General features: G+C 64.6%; 2 protein-coding genes across 2 annotated transcripts; both read right to left on the bottom strand.

Moving 5' to 3' along the window:
* Positions 1 to 498: 498 nt before the first annotated feature.
* MED16 (mediator complex subunit 16) lies at positions 499 to 13,261 on the bottom strand. The gene is made up of 15 exons (XM_080804323.1): positions 13,141 to 13,261; positions 11,137 to 11,315; positions 10,281 to 10,388; positions 9,767 to 9,936; positions 8,594 to 9,025; positions 7,987 to 8,092; positions 5,851 to 6,006; positions 5,539 to 5,750; positions 4,704 to 4,910; positions 4,284 to 4,494; positions 3,803 to 3,936; positions 3,086 to 3,278; positions 2,590 to 2,806; positions 1,568 to 1,651; positions 499 to 1,150 (listed from the first exon to the last, which is right to left on the bottom strand). The coding sequence occupies exons 2-15, from the start codon at positions 11,267 to 11,269 to the stop codon at positions 1,024 to 1,026; spliced, it is 2,490 nt and encodes an 829-aa protein (XP_080660449.1). The 5' UTR covers positions 11,270 to 11,315; positions 13,141 to 13,261; the 3' UTR covers positions 499 to 1,023.
* A 1,258-nt stretch (positions 13,262 to 14,519) lies between these two features.
* On the bottom strand, positions 14,520 to 25,018 carry R3HDM4 (R3H domain containing 4). The gene is made up of 8 exons (XM_080826170.1): positions 24,895 to 25,018; positions 20,150 to 20,304; positions 19,640 to 19,764; positions 19,086 to 19,209; positions 17,276 to 17,361; positions 16,526 to 16,611; positions 16,387 to 16,442; positions 14,520 to 15,495 (listed from the first exon to the last, which is right to left on the bottom strand). Exons 1-8 carry the CDS (start codon positions 24,975 to 24,977, stop codon positions 15,392 to 15,394), a joined length of 819 nt encoding a protein of 272 aa, XP_080682296.1. The 5' UTR covers positions 24,978 to 25,018; the 3' UTR covers positions 14,520 to 15,391.
* Between the last annotated feature and the right edge of the window lie 2,589 nt (positions 25,019 to 27,607).

Below are 27,607 nucleotides of genomic sequence, written 5' to 3'. Positions count from 1 at the left end.
CCCGGCCAGGTAACAGGGCTCACGGAGCCCTGAGCACAGGGATACATGCAGCGTTTACCTCCCGGGGGCCTCCACCTGGCCTGCACCCCCAGAGCCTTCCTGCAGGAGAACAAGAGAACCAATTACCGCCCCACAGGCAGGGCACTCTGTCTTGGGGCCGCAGAGCAGGACATAATTGGGGAAAGTGCTTGTCGACAGAAGGCAGAACCCCAGGGGAACCAGGCCTGAGCTTCCAGAAACCCAGAGGCCTTGGTGTCCGGTGGGGGGATGGGATGATCAAGGGGGGACGCGGGGGTCCAGAAGAGGTAGACACGGGCATCAGCAGAAGCCCCCCCCACTGCGCCGGGCCCGCGACTCCCCGCAGGGACCTCGTGATTAGCATTAGGTGCTCGAGGAACGCTGACAGCGAGACAGTGAGACGCGAGGGCACAAGAGCCCAGAACGGGGTCGGGGACGGGAACGGGAAGGCATAGCAGCTCCGCACAGACGGGACACCTGTGAGCCGGCGGGATGTTTATTGGGCCTGCTGAGGTCAGAGCCACTGGGGCACGGCTGGAAGACGGAAGCAGGTGCCCCTGCCGGCACCGCCTGCAGCACCCACGCAAACGCCCGACGGCCCGCAAGTTCGCAGGGCATGTTCTAGACAGAGGCCCAGGCCGCCCCGGACCCCCGGAGCTGGGACTTAGGGTTCCCACGGGAGCCGCTGGAGGTCTGGGCACCCGGGGAGGGCAGTGCGTGCACTGTGGTCCTGCCCGTGGCCATGGGATCCACAGGCCCATCTCCGTCCCCACCTGGCACGGGCGGACAGGTGGCCGGGGTCCCCCCGCCTGGGATCCACCATTAGGCTTCGAGGAAGAGAAAGCAGCACCCACGGGGCAGTGGGTGACCAACGTACGCCCCCAGACCACGTCCTTCCCTGCCGCTCTGCTGACAGGGCACAGACCACTCCCAGGACAGCTGTTTCTCGGTGCGCCTGACAAAGGTCCGGAGCGTGTGGAACGTCGTGTCCCCGGCGAGGGCCTGTCAGGGGCAGCTGAGGGGCACCCGCCGCCACAGCCCCCCACACAGACAGTTCTTGATCCAGCGCTGCTCCCACTGCTTGACAGCTGTCGTCTTATTGGGTGACCTGAGCATGGTGACGCAGCCACACCTGGGGGCAGAGCCGGGAGGCTGAGGCCCTGGCACACGCAGCGCTGGGCGCCGAGCTGCCTCCCGCACACCCCTACAGCCCAGCTCAGGCACTGCCCCCCTCCCCTCTGGGAGCGAATGAGCGAGGGTCGTGGAGCTTCTGAGCCCATGATTGGCGGCTCCCTAGCAGGGGGACCCTGGGAGCCAGAGCCCGTGTCCAGGGTCGTGAGCCAACAACTGGGGTTGTATCTATCCAGGGCCCATGCTTGCTTCTGTCCTCTTGGACCCAGAGAGCTCCCCCGGGGCAGGCACAGGCTGCGTGCGCTCACCAGGACGCAGACACCTGCTCGCCCCCCCCTCGCCCCCGGGGTGAGACCGGGCACCCCACGGCCGGCTGGGCCGGCTGGGAATCGGTCCCAGGAGCCGGCAGGCAGCTCACCTGGTGCAAGCCTTGCACTCCTCCGTGGGGAAGGATCCCAGGTGCAGCCTCCGCAGGTGATCGACCTTGGGCTGGCCCGGAGCCCTGGCGGACAAGGGAACACATGAGCGGCTCGGGGCGGACCCCCGCTGACATGTGAGTGGGCACAGACCCCCGCTGACACGTGAGCCCTCCGCTGCAGACACGGGGGTGATGGAAGGTACAGGACTGCCCGCGGGAGAGGTCGTGGGGGCTGGGCTACCCGGGTATTAAGTAAGTCTAAATGTTCCAGATCACTGAACTCAAAACCTCTTTGTGATCGACCCCCTCTCTTCTTAAAGTTTATCTTGAAACCCAAACACAAACGCAAGCCTGGACTCCCGGGGCAGTCCCCCCCCGTGAGACAAGAAGGAAGACGCCAGGGCTCACAGAGCACGTCACCCGGAGGGGATCACACAGGGCTGTCTTCCTTTGGCTTATGTTTTCTGAAATTTCCACCCAAGGTAACAGACCATGTGGGGAATTCACGCGAGTCTCTCGGTCACCTGAGTGTCTACACGGGGAAGCCCTTGCACGACCCTGGGTGGACGCATCTTTCCTGCCTGAAGACTGGGGACAGAGGCAGCCCTGCGGTGCGGCCGGGCCGTGAAGGCCGGCCCCGTGCTCTCCGGCAGCAGTGGCGTGCAGCGGGCTTCTGGAAGGGGCCCCTTGGCCCTGAGGACACCCTGCCAGAGGCTGTGGTTTGTCCCCCCCTGGACTGCGCTGCAGTGCCTGCACTAGGCTCATCCACGGCGGGCCACAAGCCACGGGCCACGCAGCATGCCGTCCAGCTCTGCGGGGCCTGGAGCCTGAGACAAAGGGCAGCGACGGGACACTCCATGCGGGGATAGCAGAGCGGAGGCACAGTGGTATCCCCCAGACGACTGAATGCAGGGATGCAGAAAGGGGCAGGGGTGTCCCTGGGGCCAGCGTCCAGGTCGAGGCCAGAGGGCAGTGGCCGGCCCGGCGCAGGGAGAGGCCATGGGGCAGAGGCGGGCACGCACCGGACCAGGCCGTCCAGCGGCAGGGCGCCGGCGCCGGCGGGCAGTGTGGGGGCCTTGCCGAAGTGCAGGCGCAGAGGCTGCTTGGGCTGCAAGCGGCTGACCAGGCCGTCGCTGACGGGCAGCCAGTCCAGGCTGGGGATGAGCAGCTGGCTGGGCAGCAGGCAACACTCGTCCACCAGCGCCTCGTCCGGCTCGCTTGTGGGGCCCTCGTCGCGGCCTGTGGGGAAGGGACCGCGGGGATGTACTGCCCACCGGGGAGGCACAGGCCCCGGGACCGACCAGCACCGGGTAGCCTTCCCGGTGGCAGGGGTCTGGGAACGAGGGGACACCACCCGGAGACGTGCCGTCCGGCGCCCTGGGACAAGCACACGGCTGCCGCTCTGAGAGCACCCGCGCTGGGTGCTGGGGCCCAAGCCGGTGTGACCCAGGGGTGGGGGCGACCGGGCCGGGACCTGAGCCGTGGTGGGGGGCTGAGAGCCAAGGGCCGGGGACTCACAACAGATCCAGAGCTTGGTGAGCAGACGGAAGAGCAGGGACATGCTGTCCTGGGTGTCCGAGGTGGCCGTGTACACCGGCAGGCAGCTGGGCTTCAGCAGGCCCCAGATGCGGATGACCACCATGAGCTCGCGCAGCAGGCCCAGCGAGGGGCCGTCCCGCAGGAAGCTGTGGCCCGGCCGCAGCGGGGAGCCCTGCAGGGAGAGGCCCTTGGCTGGAGGCTTCGGCACGCAGGGAGATGGGCCAGGGCAGACCCGGGCCAACAGGCCACTGGGCCACCGGCACTCGGAGAGCATACTCAGCCACCGCGCGGCGCCGGGAGGAGGCAAAGTGGTTACCCCGGGCAGCCCATGTGGGGAAGGGGAGAAGGGACTTCAAATCGCTCCCGGAAGGACCATGGACTTAAATCTGGGCCGGGAGATGCACTTGGCCACCCTCGTGGCCTGAGGTCAGAGCGGGTATGGCGCAGACCCGTCTGCACAAGCTCCCGGGGAGAGTGGGTGCACACAGCTCAATGCCCCTGAGGTCCCGTGCGGAGGGGCTGGGGGGCAGGAAGGGAGTGGGTCAGGGCACCGCTACAGAGAGGGACGGTTGGGGCACAAGGGGGACGCTGCAGAGGGTCAAAGCGGGTTGGGAGCCAGGGGGCGGGGCGCCGCTGCAGAGGGTGGAGGGGGGTGGGGCAGAGCAGGGGGGACTGGGGCCGCCTGGGAAGGCGCACCTGGTTGGGCAGGCTGGCCAGCAGGTAGAGCACGAAGTCCCCCACCCACTGCAGCAGCTGCTGCAGCGCCTGGAGCGTGTTCATGTCCAGGACGAACTCCTCTGTCTTGAGGTTGATCATGACCTTGTCGATGTCTGGGATGGGGAGTCAGGCACACCCGGGCAGTCAGGCACACCGTGGCCTCGCGGTGCGTGCAGCACACGCGCGGACACGGGCACGCCTGGCTCTGCACCCTGAGAGCCGTGCCCCAGACCTCGGACCTCGAAGAAGAGGACCCTGGGTCAGGGTGGCCGTCGGGAGGGCCCGGCTGAGGCTCCCCTGCGGCTAGCATCGGTCCCCAGCTCTGCCGCGAGCCCCGAGGGATGGGATGCATCCACACCTTTAGGTGACCGCCCCCACCCTGTGCCTGGGCGGTCCACACCCCCACCCCTCAGGTGGGGCTTAGGACGACCCCGTGAAGGGACTCGGGGGCGGGACCCACCGGCGTCGGTGATCTTGCTGCAGACCTCGGTCAGCCGGTCACCAGGACTCTTGTCGGGGGTGTTAAGGAAGTGAGGGCGCAGGAGGGACTTGAGCGTGGAGCTCACGGCCACCAGGAAGAGCTTGGCGTGGTAGTCACACACACGGGCCACCGTGCAGGGGGACAGCTTGCACAGTGAGGCCTTCATGGCCAGGATCCGGGTGGATAGGACCTGGGGGGGGGGGCGGGGGATGGGAGCAGCCGGCAGGCAGGGACACTCCCTCCCCCCAGGAGCCCGGGAAGCAGCATTCGCCAGAGCAGGGTAGAGCGGCCACCGCGCCGGCAGGCCCACCACCTCCCCCAGCTCGGACTTCGGGCAGAACAGGGCCGGGGGGCGGGGCTTCCGGGCTCCGGGGGGCGGGGCCGCGAGCCGGGCACTACCTGCTGCAGGGCGGCGTTCTGGCGGGTGTACTCCTCGTGCAGCTTCTCCACCAGGCTCTGCACCATGGCGGGCTGCACGTGCAGCAGAGTGTCCCACCAGTCGTAGCCCGTCACCATGCAGTACTCCAACAGGAACAGCAGGTGCCGCAGGGCCAGGCTCACGTCCAGCGTGTGGCCCATGGACGGCGAGATGCGCAGCATGCTCAGCTGGGGGGAGCGGCCAGTGAGGGCCGGGCCCAACGGCGCCCTCCGGCAGGAAGGGGAACAATGGAGGGGACCCGGGCCCCGCCCCACACCTAGCGACCCCAGCCCCCCATGCCCCTCTGCAGGCCTCGCAGATCCACTCTCAGGCCACGGGGGTCTCTGGAAGCAGAACCCCTCCGGCAAGGAGAGGCCCTCTGGCTGGCCTGCCGCACCACACGCCGAGGACGGGGCCGCCGGGAAGTGGATTCAGGCAGGAGGCGTGAGGAAAAGCGGCTCTCAGAAGCTGATCTGTCCAGGGTCTGCACAGCCTGGGGCGGAGGGCAAGCGTGCACAGCGCGCCCATCGGCCAGGCCAAGGCCCCCAGGAGCAAGGATTAGTGAGCTCCTATGAGGCCCCAGAGCCACAGGTCGCTTACCTGCGTCCCGGCGGTGGAGAACCACCGTCCTCACGGCTCCTGCTGGCAGGGCACCTACTCTGCACCCCAGACCACAGTGGAGCTTTCTCCGAGACCTCCAGGGCCGGAGGAGCCCACCCCACCGGCGAGGAACCTCCTGCCGCCCAAGCAGCAGGGACCGCAGTCCCGGGGCCTCACACCCCCCCCATCCCGCCAGGCGGCAGCTTCACAGCTCACCTTCCCATGGTTGTCGATGCCGACCAAGGCCAGCGAGGTCCAGGAGAGCTGCATGGCCTTGAAATGGACGGCAGGGCCGCTGGCCCGCGGACGCTTGATGGCCGGCTCATCTGCGGAGCGCGGGGTGGCCGAGCTGTAGAAGACGGCCATGCTTTGCAGCGACAGCCGGTGCACGATGTGGACGCTGCCGTCGTGAAAGGCCAGGGCCAGCCCTGTGTGTGGGAGCGCGGGCAGCTGAGCCGGGCGGAGGGCCGGGGACATGCGCCGGCAGTCGGGGCTGGCAGGGCCTGCCCAGAGGAGGGGGGGCGGTACCAAGGCCGGGGTAGAACTGGGTGTCGCTGGCCACCTTCAGGTCGGTGTTGGTGAGCGAGATGGGCAGCTTCGGCAGTGCCACGGCGGACACGCGGTCCAGGTCGTTGGTGGCCGACAGGATCCGCCATTTCAGGATCATGGGCTGTTTGTCGCCGACTGCAAACGGGGGCAGGGGGTGGGCAAGAAAGCAAAACAAGATGAGACGTGCAGCAGGCCAGACCCCTGCAGGGGCCCCCCCACCCCCTGGCCCCGCACGTTGGGGGCCTGGCCCAGAATGACCACTCAGATGCTCCACAGCCCAGCCAGCTGCACGGTTCACGACGGGCCGGGGACAGCATCTGAACCAACCCGCGCCTGCCCTGGACTCCACGGGACGGCGAGGATGGGGCTGGTGGGAGTGAGGCTGCCGTGCCCCTGGCAGGAGCCAACACACCAACAGACAGACCGCACCCCAGACCCCACCACCACACCCCCCCTCAAGACCTGGCCAGCCTGTGTGGGGTTTTCTTGTGACGTTAAGGGTCCCAGGGGGACCCCAGCTCTACCCGCCTCACGAGGCTTGAGCCGGACAGTCAAGGCACCACAGATCGGCGCCCCTCGCACCCACACCCTTGGTGATGAAACCCCCGACGACGGGCAGAGCGGCTTCCGTGCGTCTGGGCCTGGCTGCTGGGTATCGGGAAACGGGACGTAGGCAGAGACTCATGAGGTGCGCACGCACTGGGACACGCCGGGGCAAGCCTGCTGGGACACACGTGCCATGTGGGGAGACCGGGGGCCCAGCCGACAGCAGCCAGAGCCACCTGGAGGGTGACAGCAGACACACCGCTGGGGCCGAGCAGCAGAGCGTGGAGCTGCGCCTCGAGCTACTGAGTTCGGGGCTGGTTTGTCACACCACGACAGCTATCACATAGCTTCTTCCTGCCACCACTCTGCCTTGAGAACTCCGCCCTAAATGGTTTGTCACAACTTACAAACCTGCCATGAGCCCAGGGACGGAGTCCTAGCAAGCGCTGTCCCCCAGGGAAACTGAAGCCCAGAGAGCACTGAGACTGCCTAAGGCCACAGAGGGCAATCCAGCACCTAACAGTGACAGCAGAGGGGAACAGCACCCTCGGCGGCGTCCAGGCAGCTCGCCGAGCCACCTGCATCCGGATCGGGCACAAATGCTAGGTCATGGCTATGGCCAGGCTGGCCCTGGGGCTGGTCACCGTCTGCACAGGGCAGGGGACCACACACACCTGTGGCCCTGCCCACCACCGACAAGCTCCCCAAGTTCGCGGGGTCTGGGGACAGGGCAGCTGGGACAGTCTTTGCGGTAATCGCTCTGCCCCCCAGCGTGCAGCTTATGTAACCGCCCGGTGGGGACAGGAGCCGTGGGGCCCCCGACACAGCTTCATTAGCAGCTCCCATGCAGTACCCCCTGCACAGCGAGCCACTCTGGGCTCCATTAGCGCTCATCGGCACAGAGCCCAGCTCGCATCTACTGGAAATCATCTCTGTTGGGCCCCGGGTGGGGGGTGAAAATCCAGGGGCTTTTCTGACTTCTCTGTGGCTTCAAGTGGGGCCAGCATGTCCCAGGGTCCATTGGTGTGGGGGGGGGGGGCGCGCTGCCATCTGGTGCCACTGGAGTTCCATGTGGCTGCAGGGACAGGGGAAGGGGAGGGGAGCCAGTAGGCATGTTCCGAGCGGACTTGGTCACGCCCTCTGGGCCTCAGTCTCCTCACCACAGACCAGACGTCTTGGAGGACTCTGGTTTTTAGGATTAAGTGCCCTCTGTGGCCCAGGGGGCTGCAGGTACCCCCACTGCTGCTGCAGTGCCCATTTATGCCCCCCCCTTACTCAGCCACTCTAGCTCCTGGCCTCTGCCCCAGGACCTTTGCACTGCTATTCCCTCAAGCAGGCACACGCTCGCTGCGAGAAGCATCAGACGTGAGGCAGTCAGGCCACCTGCCTGAGGGCTGACCGGCAGACCTGACGTCTGAGCCCCAGCACAGGAGGCTCTCAAGGACAGGAATGAAGCGGCTGCAGAGCAGGGACGAAGAGGGCAGCGCAAGCCGACGTTGTGCAGCCATTTAGAACAGCTCCCACGTGTTGTGCTGGGAGCCTAGTGCCCCTGGGAGTGGGGAGACTCACCCACAGGTGAGATCTGCTGGAAAACATTGTTCACCGGGAGCCCCTCCTTCCGCAGGGACCAGCACTCCACGATGCTGCTCGTCTGGCTGGACGCACACAGGAGCACCTGGGGACGGCAGCAGCTGGTCAAGAGGGTGCAGCCGGAATGGCAGACGTGGTCCTGGTGGCGAGCAGGGGTGCAGCCACGGAAACTATCAGAGCTTCATGAAGTTGGGGGCTTTACTGACGTGTGGTTACCCTGGGTGACCGCTGACCAACGGCCACAAAGATGTCCCCAAAGAGGACCCCATCCCGAGTTCCCAGACCTATAGGCTCTGGGGCCCGGTGTCCTCACCAGGTCCTCACGAGAGGGAAGCAGAGGGCAGGTGAGGGTCCCAGAGACGGGCAGACCCCGTGCTACTGGCGGGGAGGATGAAGCGGGGGCTGCGGGCCAGGAAAGGGCAGGAGCCGGGTCTCCCTGGGGCCCCGGGGGGACCAGCCCTACCCGCGCCGGGGTTTCAGCCTTGTGAGGTCCACGTCAGACCCAGGACCCCAGCGCTTGAGACGAGAAGCGTGTGGAGCTCTGCTGCCACAGCCAGAGAGGGGCACCCTCCAGGCAGGGCCTCACCTGCTCCGACATGTCGCGGGCCAGGAACTTGAGGTGGGTGATGGCGGGGAACTTGTCCTTGCGGTTGAGGTCGGTGGTGCAGCGCATGAAGAGTGAGGGCAGGATCTCGGTGTCAATGCGGCACTTCTCGCTGACCACGCTCACGCACACCTTGTAGAACTGCACGGGGGAGGCGCTGCTGCCGTCCGCGGTGGCCACCACGATGTTGCCACCACCAGTGAAGGCGATGTCAGCCAGGGCCACACGGCCACGCAGCCGGCACAGACTCTCCGTGGATGTTAGCACCTGCCCGCTGGGCTTGAGCAGAGACACGGTGACCAGGCCACTGACCGTCACTGCGATCCAGCCCTCCATAGGCTTGCCGCCAAACAGCGTGAGTGACGGTGAGAATTTGACACGGGAGAACTTCTCCCCGAAGCTGGAGGCACCTGACTATGGGGGGAGAACGGAGCACGGGGTCTGTTTACTGCCAATCCCAACCCCAGCTAAGGGCCCTCACCAGCTTTTAGGGCTCTGCCCTCTGTGACCTGACTACCCTGCTCTGGGGGCACAGAAAGAGGAATGCTGGGGTATTACTGAATTAAACAGTGCCAGGCCGGGGGTGGGGGGCGCATCTGGGTGGCTCAGTTGTTAAACACCTGCCTGCAGCTCGGGTCAGGATCCCAGGGTCCAGGGATCGAGCCCCACATCGGGCTCACCACTCGGCAGAGAGTCTGCTTCTCCCTTTCTCACTCCCCCTGCTTGTGTTCCCTCTCTCGTTGTGTCTCTATCAAATAAGTAAACAAAACCATAAAAAAAAAAAAAAAAAAACCCAGTGGGTTGGATTTTGAGAACCAACCATCAATGATCAATGATTCCCTAAGGATAGCAACCACCAATTAAATAGGAGGTTCACTGAGAACAGCAGTCTTCAGTTAAAGGAATGGTTTACTAAGAACAGCAGCTTTCAGTTAAATGGAAAGTTCACTGGGGACAGTGGCCATCAGTTAAATGGGTGGCTCACTTAAGACGCAGATGCTGACAGCCTGATTGCAAGCATGAGTTGGGCCCAGGACTAGAGAAACCAAAGGATGCCGGTGGCGGGAGACGAGGAGCCCCATAAAGAGGAGCAGGCAGACAAGCAGGGTGAATGATCTCACCTACGGCACCCACTTGCTCAGGTAGGACACCCACCTTTTCCACGTGCAGGGCCAGCTTCACACCATTGTGCAGCCAGGACAGGGCCACAATGGGGTCTCCTTCCACCAGGCTGCCCACATGGCTCTCCCAGCTGTTGGCCAGGTGGTCCGCCATGCTCCAGCACTTGATCTGCCCATCGGCATCGGCCGACAGGAGCCGGGAGCCTGTTGGGGGTGGGGAGGAGCAAACCTGCGTTACCAGCCTTCACGGTTACCAACCTTCACGGTCGGCCGGGACAATGGCTGCTAGTATGCCAGGGCCTGGGAGGAGCAGGCCCGGCGGCAGTGGAGCACAGGAGGGGCACAAGGCGGGCTCCTGACAAGGGTGCCCTTGGGGAATGTGAACAGCAGTGGCCACAAAGCCGAAGGTTGAGGCTTCCAGTCCCTGCTGTGGACTCTGGGGACGTCACCAGGAAGACAGAGCACGATACTCTGAGATTCAGGATCAAGGATGAGCACCACTGTCTCCCTCAGCCATTCAGGACCACCCGCCCCTGGCCCGTCCTCACCGGACTGGTCCCACTCAAGGCAGGTGATGGCCTCGCTGTGCTCTGAGTTGACGGAGTGCACGTCCCAGGGGTGCTCCGTATCCAGGATATGGATCATGCGGGTGAGGTCTGCAGAGGACAGCACATGCTCAGCACAGCAGCCCTAATACCCCGAAGCTTCTGATGACCCCTGGAGGCCTCAGGGAGGAAACCAGGGAACATCGCACCCATGGGGACGACAGGGGGCTGCTCTGTTGCTGACCATGCAGACAGCCCCAGTGCTAGCGCAGAACAGGCTTTTGTGTTCCTGGGTTCCCTCTGGAGACCAAAGCAGGCTTGTGACCACAAGCGTGGTCACGTTTTTTCAAAGAGACACAGAAAACAGGACTGGAAGAAGACGACCTCCAAACCCTAATGGTGGGCATCTCTCCGCGACTTTTTTTCCTTAAGCTAAATTTCTCTGCTTTTCTAGTTTTCTCTAATAGGCGCACAGTATTCAACAACAGACGGAAAACAGGTCCCGGCAAAGTGACTTTGAGGCTTCCAAAAGCAAGATAATGACATGTAAGTTCTGGAAAACTGGGCATCAAGTCTCCAAGCCCTAGGGGACCACACGCCCCTGCTCCGCTCCATCCCAAAGGGGTGATTCCAGGGTCTTTCCCCCACTCTGGCCCAGCACCAGATGCAGGAGCGCAGTGCATCTGTCCTGCACACACCCGTGAGGCTACGGTCCTCACCAACCCTGGTGACAGAGGAAAAAACCCTGAGAGGGCCCCCTTGGGGGAGGAGCAGCTCCCAGGCAGGCCTGGAGACCCAGAGGCCCCCCCAGTGGGACACCAGGGATGGGGGGGCTGGGCTGGAGGGCAAGGAGACACACCTTGGTCGTCGTTTCGAAGGTCAGTAGTGAAGGCAATGAGGTTACGGCAGGACCAAGCACAGGCCAGAGGCACTGACGGGCAGTGGGTACTCTTGGGCCATCTCTCCCACTCGCAGACGTAAGCCAGATCCATTGTGCCCACAGGCCACAGGTCACACACGGAGGATGGTCAGCAGCTCCTGAGGGAGGTTGACACGGACACTCGCGGAGTGCCCACAGGACACCAAGCTCCACGCTGCATGCTAACTTACCCCAGGTAATGAAAGGAACCCAACCCCTGTCCCAGGGTCTCGTGTGCTATGTAAGGGCAGCTGCATTTTAAACACGGAAGGACGGCACCTGGGGTCTCAGTCAGTTACACGTCTGCCTCCAGCTGGCGTCCTATCTCAGGGTCCTGGGATGAGCCCCACTTCAGGCTCCCTGCTCAGCAGGGAGCCTGCTTCTCCCTCACCCTCTGCCTCTGCCCCCTGACTCGTGCTTTCTTTCTCAATAACTAACATCTTTGGAGCGCCTCTGCGTTCAGCTCGGTCCCGGTCTCAGGGTCCTGGGATGAGCCCTGAGTCGGGCGCCCCGCTCAGCGGGAAGCCTGCTTCCCCCTCTTTCTCCGCCTGCCTCTGGGCCTACTTGTGATCTTGCTGTCAAATAAATAAGTAAACAAATAAATCTTATTTAAAAAATAAATAAAATCTTTTATTTATTTCTTATTGTTTTGTAAAGATTTTATTGTTTGACAGACACACAGCGAGAGAGAGGGAACATATGCGGGGGGGGGGGGGAGCAGGCTTCCCGCTGAGCCCCACGCAGGGCTCAGGCCCAGGACCTCGGGATCACCACCGGTGCAGAAGGCAGACAATGAACGACTGAGCCACCCAGGCGCCCCCAATAAAAGCTTTAAAAAAATAAAATAAACATGGAGGAACAGGGAGGCCTAATCAAGAAAACAGCATCCCAGCGTAGCAGCGAGGGAGCGAGGCTCGCACGTGCCTGGGGGAAGGTCACGGCAGGCGGAGGGAACACCTGCGCCAAGACGCAGAGGGTGCGCGACACCTCGGGTGCTGGAGGAGTGGCCAAGAGGCCCCTGCGGCTGGAGCAGATGCGCGAAGGGATAAAGGGGGCAAGGTGGGGCAGGAGGTGATGCGGCCAGTCCCACAGGGCCCTGGAGGCTCTCACCCCAGGGGGCGGGGGGCCCCCAGAGGGCCGCGAGCTACCCAGGGCCTCTCTGGCGGTCTGGAGCGCACAGGCAGGGACGGGGTGGAGCCACGAAGAGGGCAGGGGCTAGTGCGCGTCGAGGCGGGCCGTGGGTCTGTCTCGCGGCAGGGCCCGTGGGCAGACCGGCGAGAGCCGCGAGGACACCACCTCCAGGGGAAGCGGAGGCGGGACCCGAGAAGTCGGACGACGGTCCCGGTGGAGAAGCCTCCCCACGGCCCTCGGCGCGCCAGCAGCGAGCACGGGCTCCTGCTCTTTCCTCCGCGGCAGGCCAAGGAGGCCCCGCGGACGACCCGCCCCGTTTTTCTCAGTCACCACCCCCAGGTCCTGACGGGGACACCCAGGCCCCGCCCACAAGCCCCTGCGAGTCTTTAAGTCTCGCCCCCAAAGCCTCCATCCCCCACGATCTCCGCTTCCCAGGTTGCCCCTTGAGCCCCCAGCCCGGCCTAAGCCCTCAGACTCCATCCCAGACACCAGCGCCTCGCGCGCCGCCGGACCCAGGGCCCTCCCGGAGCCCCGCCTAACCCCCCGTAACCCTCGGGCCTCCCACGCCCCACGCCCGCCCCGGCTCTCCGTGCCCCACCCCCGGTCCGCCGCAGGCTCCGCGCAAGTCTCCGCACCCACCCCAGACCCCGCCCGCGCGCCCAGCGCCCTCGGCCCCCCCACCCAGGCCCGCCCTCTGCCGCCGCGGGCTCCGCCCCGGGCCCGCCGGACCGCCTTCTCCGGGCTGCGTTTCCCCGGCCGGGGGCTCCGGCCGGAGGCGAGCCGACCCCTCCGGCCCCGCATCCCCGTGCTCACCGGGCCGGCCCAGACTCCAAGCCGAGCGGGCAGCCGCTGCCCGCACTCGCCCTAGCTCCGCGGCTCCGGCGCCGCCATCTTCCCCGGGACCAGCGAGTTGCCCGCGCAGCGCGGCCGCTTCCCAGGGACTTCTGGGAAGGCGGTGACTCCGCCCCGCTCCCGGAAATTTGCATAGGCCTTTTGGTAGCGTCCCAGCAGCCACCTGAGCTGTATTTGGTGGAAGAGTGAACGCTTTTTCAACTCCAGTGAAGGCTCCCTTTCATGGTTCTCTATGTTGTGCAGATAAAGAAAAAAAAATAGATGGCTGACCCTTTCTTTAGGAAATTCACCCTCTCTGTAAAGTCATTCATCCTGAGCACTATAAATAGCTCCCGGGCGGTCCTGAAGACCGTGCTCGCTTCGGCAGCACATATACTAAAATTGGAACGATACAGAGAAGATTAGCATGGCCCCTGCGCAAGGATGACACGCAAATTCGTGAAGCGTTCCATATTTTGTCCCGGCCCGCGGACGCGCACTGTAGGCGTCTGTGCGGGACCTTCCGCAGCGCAGCCGGCCCGCGGCGGCCGAGAGGGAAGAGCCCCGGACCGAGCCCCGGCGGGGGAGCCGGCGACGGGCCACCTGCAGGGCCACCTGCAGAGCCGCCGGCCCTCGTGGTCCCCGCTGGTCTCAGTGGTGGGAGAAGTGAGTCCCCGGGCGAGAGGAGACAAGCGTCCCCGCGGGATGTCCCGTTACCGACACAGACCCGCCCTCGGGGCCGGCTCACAGCACCCGCTGCCCCCGACGGCGGGGGCTGGGCGAGGAGCCTCCCGGGGCAGAAGCGAAGCAGCGCGCCCAGCCTGGGGACGTCCTGCGGGACCCCCGGCCAGTCCCAGACACCCGCAGAGGGAAGCCGACGGGAAGGAACACGGGGAGGCCAGAAGACGGAGGCCGGGGCTGCCATGTGGGGGTCACAAGCCAAGGAAACCAGGGACCCCCGAGGGGCCAGAAGGACCCGCCCCTGGAGCTTCCGGCCGGCCGCAGGTGGAGTTTGGACTTCCGGCTTCCGGAGCCACAATAAGTTCCTGCGGTTTTAAGCCACAGCTGGGGTACTTCGTTCTGGCCGCCCCAGGAGGCTCCTCCGAGTGACTTTTGGGCCCTTGACGGCTGGGAAGTGGCAGAGCTGGGGTTTGAACCTGGGCACCTGGGAACGGGACAAGCCAGGGCAGCAGAGCCAATGGACCCAGCGCTCCCAGGAGCATCTCCCCACACACCCGCCTTCCATGGGGGGGGGGGGTGGTCACTCCGTGTGAACTTTCATCCCCTGAGGCCTGCAGCGTTCCGTGACCAGGACCTAAGCACGTCCTGAGCACCTGTTGGAGGAAAGGAAAACCCACAGCTGGTGATCAGAGCACCAGAAATTTATTGAATTCTCCACTTTTCCCAAAGCACAACTAGCCACACACACGGGAGGGGTGTCCCCCAGCTCTGCTCCTGTGGGACACGCCGGGGTGACCAGTGTAAGGACAACCCAAGGCAACAGGCCAGAGCCGGGTGGGGGAGGGAGCAAGGGGACACGGCAAGGAGAATGGGGCAGTCCGAGGGCAGACGCTTCTGGCTGGAAGTCCCAATCCCCCAGTATGAAGGGAGGAGGTGTGCAGACCAGAAAGGGCCCCAAGAGCCACCAAAAGCCACCAGGGGAGAACAACACACATTCCAAACGGTGGTAAGACCAGCCTCTAAGATGTAGCTTCTGTCCAGGGCTGCAGGGCACAGGCACACACAGGCGCGCACACACACGCACACACGACAGAACACTCCCGGGAAAAGGGGCAGAGCCCCAGGGACGCCCCCACCAACCAAGCAAAAAACTGGGTGGGGGGTTAAAGCAGGGACTAGAACAAAGCCCCCCATTTATCAGTTGGGGCAAGTGTTTGGTTTTTCTTCCCAAAAGGGAAATTTAAAAATGTACAACAAATCATGCCAAATTCATTAAAAGTGATAAAAACCCAGCCTTTCACTCCCCGCTTAGGCTTCAAACGGGGCCGGAAAAGCAGAAGGAAGGAACACGGAGGTGACCAGGCCGGGTCTCCTGGCTGCAATACAGAGCCAGAGGAGCAAGGCCAGGCCGGGCCAGTCCGGTGCGGCCCCAGCCCCCAGCACTCAAGGGGACAGGTGGACAGGGGAGGGGCCAGAGTGAGAGAGAGCCACCAGAGGCAAGAGCGCGACCGCAAGGAGTCGGCGGGGGGAGGCGGGGAGGGCGCGGCTGCCATCAGCTCCGCTGCTCCAGGTAGGCGGACAGGAGCAGCCCCGGGGGCAGGAAGTCCAGGTGCCGGTTGCTGACCTTCATCTGCCTCTTGCCTTCCAGGTCCGCACCTGTGAGGAGGCAAGGGCGGCAGCAGTGACCGGACTACGCAAGTCACGGGTCCCCAGGTCGCCATCTCCATCCCTCCAGGCTCCTCTGGCATCCAGCGCTGGGTGGCCCGGCGCCCACCAACCTCCCTCCCTCTCCCTCACCTCCCTTCACTCCCACCCCTGAACTAGCCCTGTGCCCCCCAAGCTCCGCCCGGCTTTCAGGCCTTTGCGGGGCGGGGGTGGGGGGGCGGGGGGGTGCACTCCAGCGCGCCTACTCCCTCGGCTCAGGGCCCCTCCTCCTCTGTGTTCAGGCCCCGCTCAGCTCCGACAGAGAAGCACCCCGGCCCCGCCCCTGGGTCCTGGCTCTGCGGAACGAACAAAGTTCGGAGTCCACCGGAGGGAGCCGGGAGGAGGAAGCGGCCTAGAGTTGCCATGGAAACCGTCTCCTCAGCAACTCAGGCAGGTCCCCACGATGAGGATCCTGCCCGGACCCCATGGGGCACCCAGACCCAGCAAGGGCCTGTGAGGACCCTCCCTGGGGGACCGCGTCAGGAGAACACCTGCATTATCAAAGAGAGAACACGGGCCCCAGGAGGGGGCACTTGCCAATGTCACATGGCACAGTGGCGAGACGAGCTAAACAGAGCTCCGCCTCTGTCTTGGGGGCTCCAGATGCCCGCACAGGCCCCACGTTCCCAGGGAGCATCTGTGCCCCCAGCATCGCCCAGCACAGGGCCAGGCACACGGGGGGCCTCTGATGCATGAACGTGCTGTCCCACTACCCACCCTTGGCTCATGGCGCCCTCCTCCCTGAGAAGCCTCCCCCTGAGGGACAAGCCCCTGCGTGACTCTGGCCTCGGTTTCCCTGGGCCGCACCAGCCCAGTGGGGCCCTGCGGGCCAGCAGCACTTACTGGCTGAGATGAGGTCCATGTACTGGCAGACGGCGTGAAGCAGGAGCCTCTCAAAACTGGAGGGAAACAGACGGTAAGTGGCCGTGGGCCAGGGCCAGACCCCTGGCGGACCACACGGCGCTCACTGCCACCCAGTCACCTGCTGTCCAGCATGGCCGTGTACACGGCCTGGGGAGACACGGAGAAAAACCTCAGCAGCCGCTCCTCCCAGGTCTCCAGTGTTCCCTGTGGGAGAAACGGGCCTGGGGTGAGGCCAACCTCGAGACTGTGGACAAGCTGTCCAGGCCCCACGCCCAGGGCAGCCTCTGGAGCCCAGAAGCCTCGGTTCAGATGTGGCCTTTGACCTGCCCCAGGAGGCTACGGAACCCTTCCCAAAGATAGCAGGACTGAGATATGGCCATACTGTTGGACTCCTGGGCCTTCTGCCTGGTGGACTCCTACGCATCCCGCAGTACCCACCTTCACTGTCCCTGCCCCCCCACCCTCGGGGAAAGCCCTTTCCCAGCCCTGGTTCCTGCACGCTGATCACACTGGTCTGGTCTGTACCCTGCCTCGTCTCCAACAACACCACCTGCACTGGGTAGCAGATCTCCCATCACCGCCGATTAGGAAGGGGAGAAAGAAAAGCTATCAAAAAAGACCAAGCAGGAGCGCCTGGGTGGCTCAGTGGGTGGGGCCTCTGCCTTCGGCTCAGGTCAGGATCCCAGGGTCCTGGGATCGAGCCCCGCATCGGGCTCTCGGCTCAGCAGGGAGCCTGCTTCCCCCCCCCCCCCCCCGCCATCTCTGCCTGCCTCTCTGCCCGCTTGTGATCTCTGTCTGTCAAATAAATAAATAAATAAATAAAAAGACCAAGCAGGTGGGGAAAGACGCAGCCTGGCCTGGTACTCACCATGGGGATGCGGCTCCGCTTGAGGACGGCTCTCAGACGCCGGCTGATGCGCTGGAAGCAGTCACGGGGTGTGTAGGCCGGGTCCTCTGCAAGATGTCCTTGCGTGGAGCCCCCGGAGCAGCAAGCCTCCGGCCGGCCCACAAGCCAGGCTCCTCCCCATGCGGTCCCCGGGGCACCACCCCCACTCCAGGCCCCTCCCCGTTCATCTCTAGGTACCGCCCACTCTCCAGGCTCCTCCCCACCCATACCCAGGTACCGCCCACTCACCAGGCCCCTCCCCACCCATACCCAGGTACCGCCCACTCACCAGGCCCCTCCCCACCCATTCCCCAGGTACCGCCCACTGGCCAGGCTCCTCCCCCACCCCAGGCCCCTCCCCACTCATCCCCCAGGTACCGCCCACTCGCCAGGCTCCTCCCCACCCATACCCAGGTACCGCCCACTGGCCAGGCTCCTCCCCCACCCCAGGCCCCTCCCCACCCATTCCCCAGGTACCGCCCACTGGCCAGGCTCCTCCCCCACCCCAGGCCCCTCCCCACCCATTCCCCAGGTACCGCCCACTGGCCAGGCTCCTCCCCCACCCCAGGCCCCTCCCCACTCATCCCCCAGGTACCGCCCACTCTCCAGGCTCCTCCCCACCCATACCCAGGTACCGCCCACTCACCAGGCCCCTCCCCACCCATTCCCCAGGTACCGCCCACTGGCCAGGCTCCTCCCCCACCCCAGGCCCCTCCCCACTCATCCCCCAGGTACCGCCCACTCGCCAGGCTCCTCCCCACCCATACCCAGGTACCGCCCACTGGCCAGGCTCCTCCCCCACCCCAGGCCCCTCCCCACCCATTCCCCAGGTACCGCCCACTGGCCAGGCTCCTCCCCCACCCCAGGCCCCTCCCCACCCATTCCCCAGGTACCGCCCACTCGCCAGGCTCCTCCCCCACCCCAGGCCCCTCCCCACCCATTCCCCAGGTACCGCCCACTCGCCAGGCTCCTCCCCACCCATACCCAGGTACCGCCCACTGGCCAGGCTCCTCCCCCACCCCAGGCCCCTCCCCATTCATCCCCCAGGTACCGCCCACTCTCCAGGCTCCTCCCCACCCATACCCAGGTACCGCCCACTCACCAGGCCCCTCCCCACCCATTCCCCAGGTACCGCCCACTCACCAGGCCCCTCCCCACCCATACCCAGGTACCGCCCACTGGCCAGGCTCCTCCCCACTCATCCCCCAGGTACCGCCCACTCGCCAGGCTCCTCCCCACTCATCCCCAGGTACCGCCCACTCGCCAGGCTCCTCCCCCCACCCCAGGCCCCTCCCCACTCATCCCCCAGGTACCGCCCACTCGCCAGGCTCCTCCCCACCCATACCCAGGTACCGCCCACTCACCAGGCTCCTCCCCACCCATTCCCCCAGGTACCGCCCACTCACCAGGCCCCTCCCCACCCATACCCAGGTACCGCCCACTGGCCAGGCTCCTCCCCACTCATCCCCCAGGTACCGCCCACTCGCCAGGCTCCTCCCCACCCATACCCAGGTACCGCCCACTCACCAGGCTCCTCCCCACTCATCCCCCAGGTACCGCCCACTCGCCAGGCTCCTCCCCACCCATACCCAGGTACCGCCCACTGGCCAGGCTCCTCCCCCCACCCCAGGCCCCTCCCCACTCATCCCCCAGGTACCGCCCACTCGCCAGGCTGCCCTCCCCCCGTCCCCCAGGGCTTCTCTGCACCGATCCCTGGCCCGCCCACAACAGGATCAGCCAGGCCCCCAGCCTTCACTCCTCGGTGGCCCCAACCTCCCGTCTAGGCCCACACCTCTCCTTCGGTCCTCCCCGCGGCCCGGCCCCCTCCTCCGGGTCTTGCTCTTGCCCTCATCCTCCAGGTAGCGGAGAACCCTTTCCTGCTCCTCCCCGGAGCGGTTCATGAAGTCATTCCAGACCTAGAAGAGAGGCAGGCAGGACCCAGGCTCAGGAGCCCCGGGTTCTCCATTTAGCCAATGGCCACAGAGGGCCCCCAAGTGTATGGACATACTCCTCTAGACACTTCTGCCCACCGGGCTGGCCAAGAGTTTATGGGGTACCCGCAGACCTGCCTGTCTGGGGCGGGGGATTGTCGGGGACCAGCTAAGCCCCCAGTGGACTCATTCATTCCCAAGGATGGGCAGAGGAATCAGGAGTGCTGGAAAGTTCTGGGGTGCGGTAGGAGTTCTGGCTTGGTGTGGGGGCCCCGAGGGAAGCAGAGCCGGTGTTCATCAAGGGACCGAGGGGGCTGGGTGCTGATGGGCGCTCCTGAGGGAGGGACCGGCACAGGCCAGGTGTGGCGTGGAAGCCAGAACAGGAGCGGGGGCGGGCGGGTCACGGGAGCCGCACCTCCACGTAGGTCTCATTGCTGCAGGCCTCTGCGAAGATCCCGGGTGCTGCCGGGGGTGCCAGGTCCCCGTCGTCCAGACCGGCTGTGCCCCCGTCTGTCTCCAGCAGGGTTAGGAGGTACTGGGCTAGATGGAAGCAGATGATCTCTGGGCTGGGGGGGTGGCATCTGGGCCCCCCAAATGTCTCCACGGAAACCCTTGGCCTCTGCATTTAGGGCCTTTACCCTCCGGCTCACACCGTCTCCCCACCTCCATGCTCCAGCCGTCTCTCCCAGAAGGCACAGAAACCACCCAGCCTCCACCTCCAGAACGCTTGCTTCTCCCTGGCTTGCTGACCTCCTAGACGTCTTCGAGAACCCAAGCCCCCATGCCCAGAGCTCCTTACAGCCCCGCCCCAGCACTGCCCAGCTCAGGGCCGGCCTCGTGGCAAAAGCAGCAGATGAGAGCAACATACAGGCCATTCTCGTGCGAGCCCTAGGAAGCCCCAGGAGGTGCCCCCAGCCCTGCTCACTGTTCTCCAGCCGCTGGAGGCTCTTCCGCCCCTTGGCCTTGGGCACGAGGTCTGAGTTCCGCACAGCCTGGTTGATGAAATGCTGTTTCCGCTTGGAGGCCGACAGCCTCTTCGCCTGTGGGCCAGCTAGCGTGGGCAGGCAGCGCGGAAGGGGCCTGTGGGCCGGGGTGGGGGTGGGGAGGCAGGCCTCAGGGCCGACCCGGGCCAGGACCGCCAGGCAGAACCCTATCCGGCCCCTGTACCGGGACATCCCCGGCTTGGGCTCCCTCAGCAATGGACAACCCCAGACCCCCCAAATTCCATTGTGTTTCACGGTCCCATCACCCAGGAGGCCCGTACAATGGTGAGGACAGATCAGTAAGCCGGGGGCCAGAGAAGAGAAGACCCGTGCCCGCGTTCACATTGTGGGTGGGTGGCCAAGAAAAGCTCCTCTCGCCTCCCCCAGGCTTCCAGACCTTAACTGCAAGCCGGTGGGCCCCAGCGTCTGCAGGACTGGACCACCACCCGCCCCGCAAGGGTCTCAGGAGACGTGACCCAACGGAGCATCTCCCTGGCGGCAGCCGGTAAACCAGGCGACAGCCTCCAACAGCTCAGGGTGAGGCCTGAGCCCATGTGCGCAAGCCCCTGGTGTCCCCCCCAGAGTGTGCCCAGAGGCAGGCCGGAGGGCCCCCCCTCCACCCCCCCAACTAATCTGCCCTCCTCCAAGCAAATGCATTAATGTGGGGATGGATTAGCGGCTTGGCTGGGCCTCCCACTGGGACACAAGGGCCACCTGCAGATACTGGGGCACTGGGGGGGGGGGGCGGCGTGCGCACGGAGCACCGGAAGGAGGTATCCTGCCAAGGAGTTCCTGGCCTTCCTGTCTGCCCCGATAGCCCCCAGACCACGGGCCAAGGGCATGTGGCCTCCTCGCCCCACCCCCAGCATGCCGGGCACAGTCCCAGCTGTGGGCCCCTGCCTGGTGCACACTCCCCCAGACTCTGACTGGCTCCCTCGCTCGTCCCCTTTGGCTCTGTTAAAACCTCTCCAGAGCCCCCCGGCCGCTATATGACACGTGCCTTCGCATTTCTGATCACTGGTTCTGCTTCAAAGCTAACCGCCCCCCTCGCCCCCCTCGCCCCCCTCGCCCCCCTCGCCCGTGACGCGGCAATCCCCATGTAGACATTCACAGCCATGCCCCGTGGGGTGAGGTCTCAAAGAAAAAAAAAAAACCATGACTCCAAGACCAAGTGGAACCCAGAGTCCAAAGTACCCCCACACTTTCCTAGTAGCCAAAGTTCCCAGGACACAAACTAAAAACAGAAGTTCGGCCTTTCCCCTCTGAGCCACGAACCTCTTGGAGGAGAAGCCTTGTAGGGTTAGGGAGGAAGCCAGTGCTCCTCGGGGCCTACACAGATCTAAAGCGTCCCCAGCATTAAGGATCTATCTGTTCGGTGCAGAATGGCCGTGATCTCTCCAAAAAGCAGACAGGTTGAGACCCACACCGTGGATGTCCCAGCGGGGCCGGTGAGCAGCCCAGGCCCAGTGGGTAACAGTTCCCCCCAAAACCCATGCCATTGCCTCACAAACAAGCTCACACCGGAACCAGCACCAGTCAGCAGGGGCGCGCAGGCAGCGGCACGGCTGGACCCTGGAATGTCAGTCCTGAGTTCAAACCCCAGCTAGGGTGCTTTGCTGTGGGACCTGGAACCCCAGCTCTCCCCCGGCCACGTGAAGAGAAAAATGGCTTCCGTGGGTGCCCTTGGGTCTGAAAGGGGATACTCAGAGCCAAGAGGGCCTGACAGACACCCTTCCCGCCTGACTCAGCAGCACCTCCTTGGTTTCCTCCTGTTATGGGGAGCTCACCCCCGTCACACTGTTGATCACAGCATCGTCCCTGGATTGAATGTTCCTTTTCCCCATCACTATCCCGCCACGAGGCCGGTGATATCACACTGACACCCATTATACAGAATTGCAACTGAGGCACAGGGTCATGACACCGCGATCCCACCATTGCAAAGAAGCCAGCAAAGACGGGCCAAAGTAAACCAAGTCAGCACCGAGTCAATGACTGTGAGGCTGGCTCCACTAAGGGCTACCCCCTGAGGCCCGAGCACCCCCACCGTGAGCCCCAGCTCACCCCCAGCCTCCTCAGGGCTCCCGTGCTGTGTCTCTACCTTGGCAGCTGGAAAGAGCCCAGAGTGGCAGCCTGCTGGGGCCGATAAGAGTCCGCATCCGGGGGTGCTTATCAGGGATGTCAGAGCAGGGTTGAGCCCTGGGGACATGGGGCTCTGACGAACGGGGCCTCCCCATCTCATGAGAGTGGCAGAACCAGGATTGGAACCTGGTCAGAAGGGGAACACTCCGCGTGAGCCATCTAGCCTCCTGCTCCTCTGACTCCACAGAGTTCCTCCCCCCACCTAGTGAAAACCCAGCTGGCCCTGCCCTGCCCCACCACCATCCATGGCTCCCCAGAACCCTCAGGGCCAGGCCCAGCCCCGCCCTGTCCAGCACCGGGAACACAGGGGTCTGTGCCTGGCCCCACAGGCTTTCGGGGGGCTCGCCACCCTCTCGTGGGCCTCATGCGCTGAGCTGAGCGCTGGAAGGTGAGTCCCTGTCTACGGCCACACCACCCTGAATGCGCCCGACCTCATCTGGAAATTGAATCCCACCACCAACTCAAGGCGGCTGACGTCAACCACATTCCAGCAGAAGGCAAGAAACATGTGGGCTCCAGGGCCAACGCCTGGGCTTGGACCCCCACTCAAGAAGGAGAGGACAGGGGCGCCTCGGTGGCTCAGTCGTTAAATGTCTGCCTTCGGCTCAGGTCATGGTCCCAGGGTCCTGGGATCGAGCCCTACATCGGGCTCCTTGCTCAGCCTGAAGGTTGCTTCTCCCTCTCCCACTCCCCCCGCTTGTGTTCCCTCTCTCACTGTGTCTCTCTGTCAAATAGTAAATAAAATCTGAAAAAATAAAGAAAGAAAGAAAGAAAGAAAGAAAGAACGAACAGCAGAAGCAGGCAGGGCAGAAGCAGCAGGCCACAAATACCCAGTAAATCAGATTTGTAATGAAGGTTGCGGGTCCTCCACTCCAGGCACAGGGACACCCTCACAGGGCCTCAAACCCCCAGGAACAGTCGACCTCAGGGCCTTTGCATGCTGAGCCTGCTGCCTCCAGTGCACTTTCTCAGCACATTCTGGCTTCTGCTCAGACGTCGTCTGGGAGAAGCCGCCCTGCTCCTGGCTGGCCCAATCAGGGGCCCAGGCACCTGTTTACTACTAACACCTCACCTCCCATGCCGGACCCTTATGAACAGGAGTGTCCCCAGCACCTGCCAAGGGCCAGGTCAGCTATTTCCCAGACCACCCAAAGAGACCACTTTACAGATGGGGAAATTGGGGACCCAGACAGGGCACCCTGGCCTTCCTGGCCCCAACAGGACTCGGGAAATGGCTGCACCATGAAAGCTGCTCATGCCCCATGAAGGTGGACAGGCCCCAGGTAGAAACAGTGGCCAAAGCAGGTTGAGCACCTTTTCTCTTGGGCTAAAATATACTTTTCTCTGGCACCAGTCCCCTCCCCCAGGAACAGGCAAGAGAGGAACCTATTTCCCGGCGCAGGAAACTGAGGGGGGCAGGTTCGGAGCACAGAGGTGACTCAGGCTGGGGTGGGGCCACCTGGGGCCTCCAGCAGTGACCGCACCCCCCGGGGACACACAGGGGTGAAGGAGCATTGGGGACATCCGGGGGGACCCACTGGCAGGTTAATACCCACTCGGATGGGTAAGTCCCCTTGAAAGACGGAAAATACCCAATCTGTAGAGCCCACGTGGCTTCCGGGTGAAGGCCCAGGGGGAGGTAACAAAGGAGTAATAATAAATGTATAATGAAACAAATTACACAGTAAGATGTTTCAGATTATAATTAAAGAATGGCTGCTCGCTTCTGCTGGGCTGCTGACCTCCCCCCTGCCCCTCCCAGCCATTCTGAGAAGAGGCCGCTACTATACCTCGTTTTACAGATGGGGAAACTGAGGCATATACTGCCCAGGCGGCCGGGCCAACACACGGAGGAGGCAGCTGCCTCCTTGCCCCCCACAAACCAGGACCACAGGGTGGGCGGCTGTTTTCTGCGGGAGCATCCCGGTTAAACAGGACTCTAGCCCAGCCGCTCTCGGGTCTGCACCCGGAGTGGGCGGCTCCGCCCCCCGGGTTCGGGGCACCCCAAGCGTCGCATCTGTCAAGTACCCGGACGGGAACAAAGGGCCTTGTCTGCTCGGGAGGTGGGGGGCCGAGAGACCCCCCAGGCAAGCGCGGGCAGGCGGCGGGTGGGGGGGCTCCCTACCCAGCCTGGGGGGCAGGAACAGCGGCCCGTGCGTAAACACCCCGAAGAGCAAAGCGGTTTCCGGGGGCGCCTCGCGCAGGGGCACCCCTCACCTGAGCCGGGGGCGAGGCGCAGGAGACCCCCCCCATGCGAGTCAGCGCCCGGGCACCGGGCCGGGGTGGGGGGGGGCACCTCTGGGCCTCGGAGGCACGTAAACGCACAGACGGGGTGTGCCCCCCCCTGCCCAGACACCCGGACGCGCCGCGGCTGGGCTCTCCGGGGTGGCAACAAAGCCCCCCACCCCCACCCCACGGCGCTCGGGGGTCTCCGCCAGGAGAAGGGGCGGGGCGGCCTGGGGCTGCAGCCGGACAGCAGGGGAGAGGGGAGCAGAGCGGGTGTAGGAGTCCCCGGAGGCCTGGCCGCCCGCCCTGCCGCGCTCACAGCGTCCGCAGCCCGCCCGGGGCGCTTCCCACCGCCGCCGCCGCCTCCTCCGAGCCGCCCTCCGGGTTCTCCAGGGCGACCATGGCTCGGCCGCTGTGGTCGCCGCCGCCCGGCAGGGCCTTCTCGGCCCGAGCAGGAAGTGACGGGCGCCCAGAGGCGGGCCGGGGCGGAGCCTGGAAGCTGGACGCGCGGGGCGGGGGCCGAGGCCACGAAGCCGGCGGATCCCGGGCTGCGGGCGGCGGGCACCCAGCCCCGGGGGTCGGGCGGGACAGCCGGGGCGGAGAACGGGGACCGCAGCCAAGACTCCGGGTTGCGGGTGTGGGGTGGGGGCACGCCCAGCCCCGAGGAGCAGACGCGGAGACGGAGGGGGGAGGGAGCCAGATCCCTGCCGTGAAGCCGGGCGGAGGGTGGCGGGAGAAACTGAGGCCTGGGCAGCCGGGAGAGAGGAGGGGCGTCCGTTTCAGAGGCAGGGGACAGGTGAAAGGACCCAAGCCCCAGCTCCCCTACCCCCCAGCGCCAGCTTGGCTTTTCCTTCCACCAGCCCCTCCCAGCCCGTGTTCCAGGGGAGCCCTGGAGCATGCGCGGGGTGCCTCGGTTTACTCGTCTCTAAAAGGAGGACATCAGCTTTCACCCCCTTTCACCTTTAAGGATTTCTTCATTTAACGAATGCCCCCTGTGCGCACGGCCCAGTAATGGGCTCTGGGGATGCAGCAGTGACCAAGGCAGACCCCTTCCCCACCGAGTGGGATAGGAAAGAGGAGTTCTCTGAGAGAGGGACTGGTCAGCTGCAAAGTGGGAAGGGCATGTCAGGCAGAGGGAACAGCCAGTGCAAAGGTCCTGGGGCATCCCGAGTGCCCAGAGAGGGTGATGAGTGAGCACACGGGGGATGGGGGTAGACGGCAGAGGGTGGATCCGTGAGCCTGGAGGTCCTGGGAGGGGAGGTCTGGTCTTTGTTCAGAGGCAACGGGGAGCTATGGGGGAGGTAGAGAAGAGAATTAAAGCTGCCGTGGAATCTAGAACCCCCTTCCATCTGCAAGAAGAGTGGGGGTCTAGGACCATGTCAAGTGACAGCACAGGGATAACCTGCCACACGCAGCCTGCCGGAAATTGTGCAGGACACACGACCAGATCGCTTTAACAAATAGAGAGCAACAGGTTCGGGAGGAGTGTGATGAGGAGGAGGGACTGCTAAACGCCCCCAGAGCACGTGCTGTGTGACGTCACATAGATAAATGTGAGAAGACGCCCCAGGAATCGATGGTGATTCAAACCCCGGGGAGAAGGCGCCTCTGGGCAGAGGGACAGGCAGGGGGTCCTGAGGGCCAGGAGCCTTTGGTCCCCTGGTCGGGCCCATGACGACTAGCGGCTCCATGAACGTGCTGGTCGGAGGGGCGCAGTGTGGGCCTCGGCCTGATTCGGGAGTCTCCTTCCCGGGAAACCTGCGCGGCACCCTCCCAACCCCCTCGTGGACCCTCGGTGCCCCAGGAGCCGCCGCTGCCCGCGGCCCCCACCTCAAAGGTCCAGCCATGCCCTCAGCGCTCTGCCAGGCCCTTAGACTCAGCTGCGGCCCCAAAAGAGTCCCTCCCTCCTAGCAAGCTTGGCTCTCCTCATGCTGGTCTGCTGCTCATTCCCCTTCTGATTTTCTAGGCCAGGGTCGAGAATAATCTTGAAGGTGGAAAGAAGGTGAACGGGCAATACCCCCTGTCACAGAGTCTTTGGCGATGGTGATGACTGATGTGCCGCAGGGGCCCAGGGCCTGTTTCCCCGTTTCTCCCCTCCCCCACCTCTTAGTCACGGTTTCCTCAATGACTGCCTCTTTTTGTCTCTGCGTGGTACTCCGCGACGGCAGGAGCATTCTGCCACACTGAGGCATGCCTCGTGGGTAGTATCTGGGGTAGTTTCTGGGTGTGGGTTTTGGGGGTCAACAGTGTCCTTGCAGAATGCCCTCCACCTGGTTCCTGCCACCAAGGTCACAGGTGCCCACGTCCCCAGTGCGAGTATCTGCTACCGCAGTTGCTGAGGTGGGAAGCAGACACCCCAGTTACAGCGGTGGAGTCCTAGCGAGCTTCAAGACCAAGAGTCTGCTGACGGCTCGATCCTGGGCAGCCCTGCCCTGCTCTGAGCGGCCCGTGGCTCTCCAGTGCCCCTCCGTGCAGCCGCAGGTGAGGGCTGGCCTCACTACCAGCCAGGGCCCACCCACTGGAGCCCCAGGCACTCAGAAGGTCAAAGTCACGGCCACCACCAAGGGGCCTTCTCTTGCATCTGCGTTTTGGTCCAGCCTGCTCGCCGGTCCTGTGGGTCTCTACCTCCTGTTAGGATCATCCTTCCAGGACCCACAGCAGCCTCCGCACAGCTGACCCCTCTCCCCTCGCCCCCCAAGCCCCTCCTCCAGCCTGTCCCCTCCAGTGCCTCGCCAGACTGTGGACTGCGGAAGGAGAGGAAAGAAAGGGGGAGAAGCTGGCTGTGCACGTGAATGGAGGGCACGCGGGAAGGAGGGGGGAAGGCGGGGACAGGGCGGGCAGCAGGGTATAAACTCGCAGGGGCTGATTCGGGAGCAGAGAAGCTGCCCAGCCCAGCGGAGCGGCCCTCCAGACCCGGTGGCCTCCAGCGGAGACCCTTCCCGGTGCTCCCCAGGCGTGTCCCCAGCGGGAGGCCAGGAGGAGGGTCCCCGCGGTGATCCCAGGACGCAGCCAAGGAAGAGGACTGCGAAGCC

This window comes from Martes martes (genome assembly GCF_963455335.1).
Source record: "Martes martes genome assembly, chromosome: 1".
NCBI classification, from domain to species: Eukaryota; Metazoa; Chordata; class Mammalia; order Carnivora; family Mustelidae; genus Martes; species Martes martes.
Note: the sequence above shows the minus strand (reverse complement) of the source record. Positions and strands in the feature narration are given on the sequence as shown.

What these genes read in the sequence shown, in the direction of transcription:
- MED16 (XM_080804323.1), bottom strand. Translation starts at nt 11,269, where the DNA reads ATGGATCTGGCTTACGTCTGCGAGTGGGAGAGATGGCCCAAGAGTACC. An exon ending in CCAGCAGATCTCACCTGTGG is followed by an intron (nt 6,007 to 7,986) that starts GTGAGTCTCCCC and finishes CCCCGTTTGCAG; the next exon opens with TCGGCGACAAACAGCCCATG. An exon ending in AGAACGCCGCCCTGCAGCAG is followed by an intron (nt 4,495 to 4,703) that starts GTAGTGCCCGGC and finishes CCCCCCCCCCAG; the next exon opens with GTCCTATCCACCCGGATCCT.
- R3HDM4 (XM_080826170.1), bottom strand. Translation starts at nt 24,977, where the DNA reads ATGGTCGCCCTGGAGAACCCGGAGGGCGGCTCGGAGGAGGCGGCGGCG. An exon ending in GCAATGAGACCTACGTGGAG is followed by an intron (nt 19,210 to 19,639) that starts GTGCGGCTCCCG and finishes CCTCTCTTCTAG; the next exon opens with GTCTGGAATGACTTCATGAA. An exon ending in AGCGGAGCCGCATCCCCATG is followed by an intron (nt 16,612 to 17,275) that starts GTGAGTACCAGG and finishes TTTCTCCCACAG; the next exon opens with GGAACACTGGAGACCTGGGA.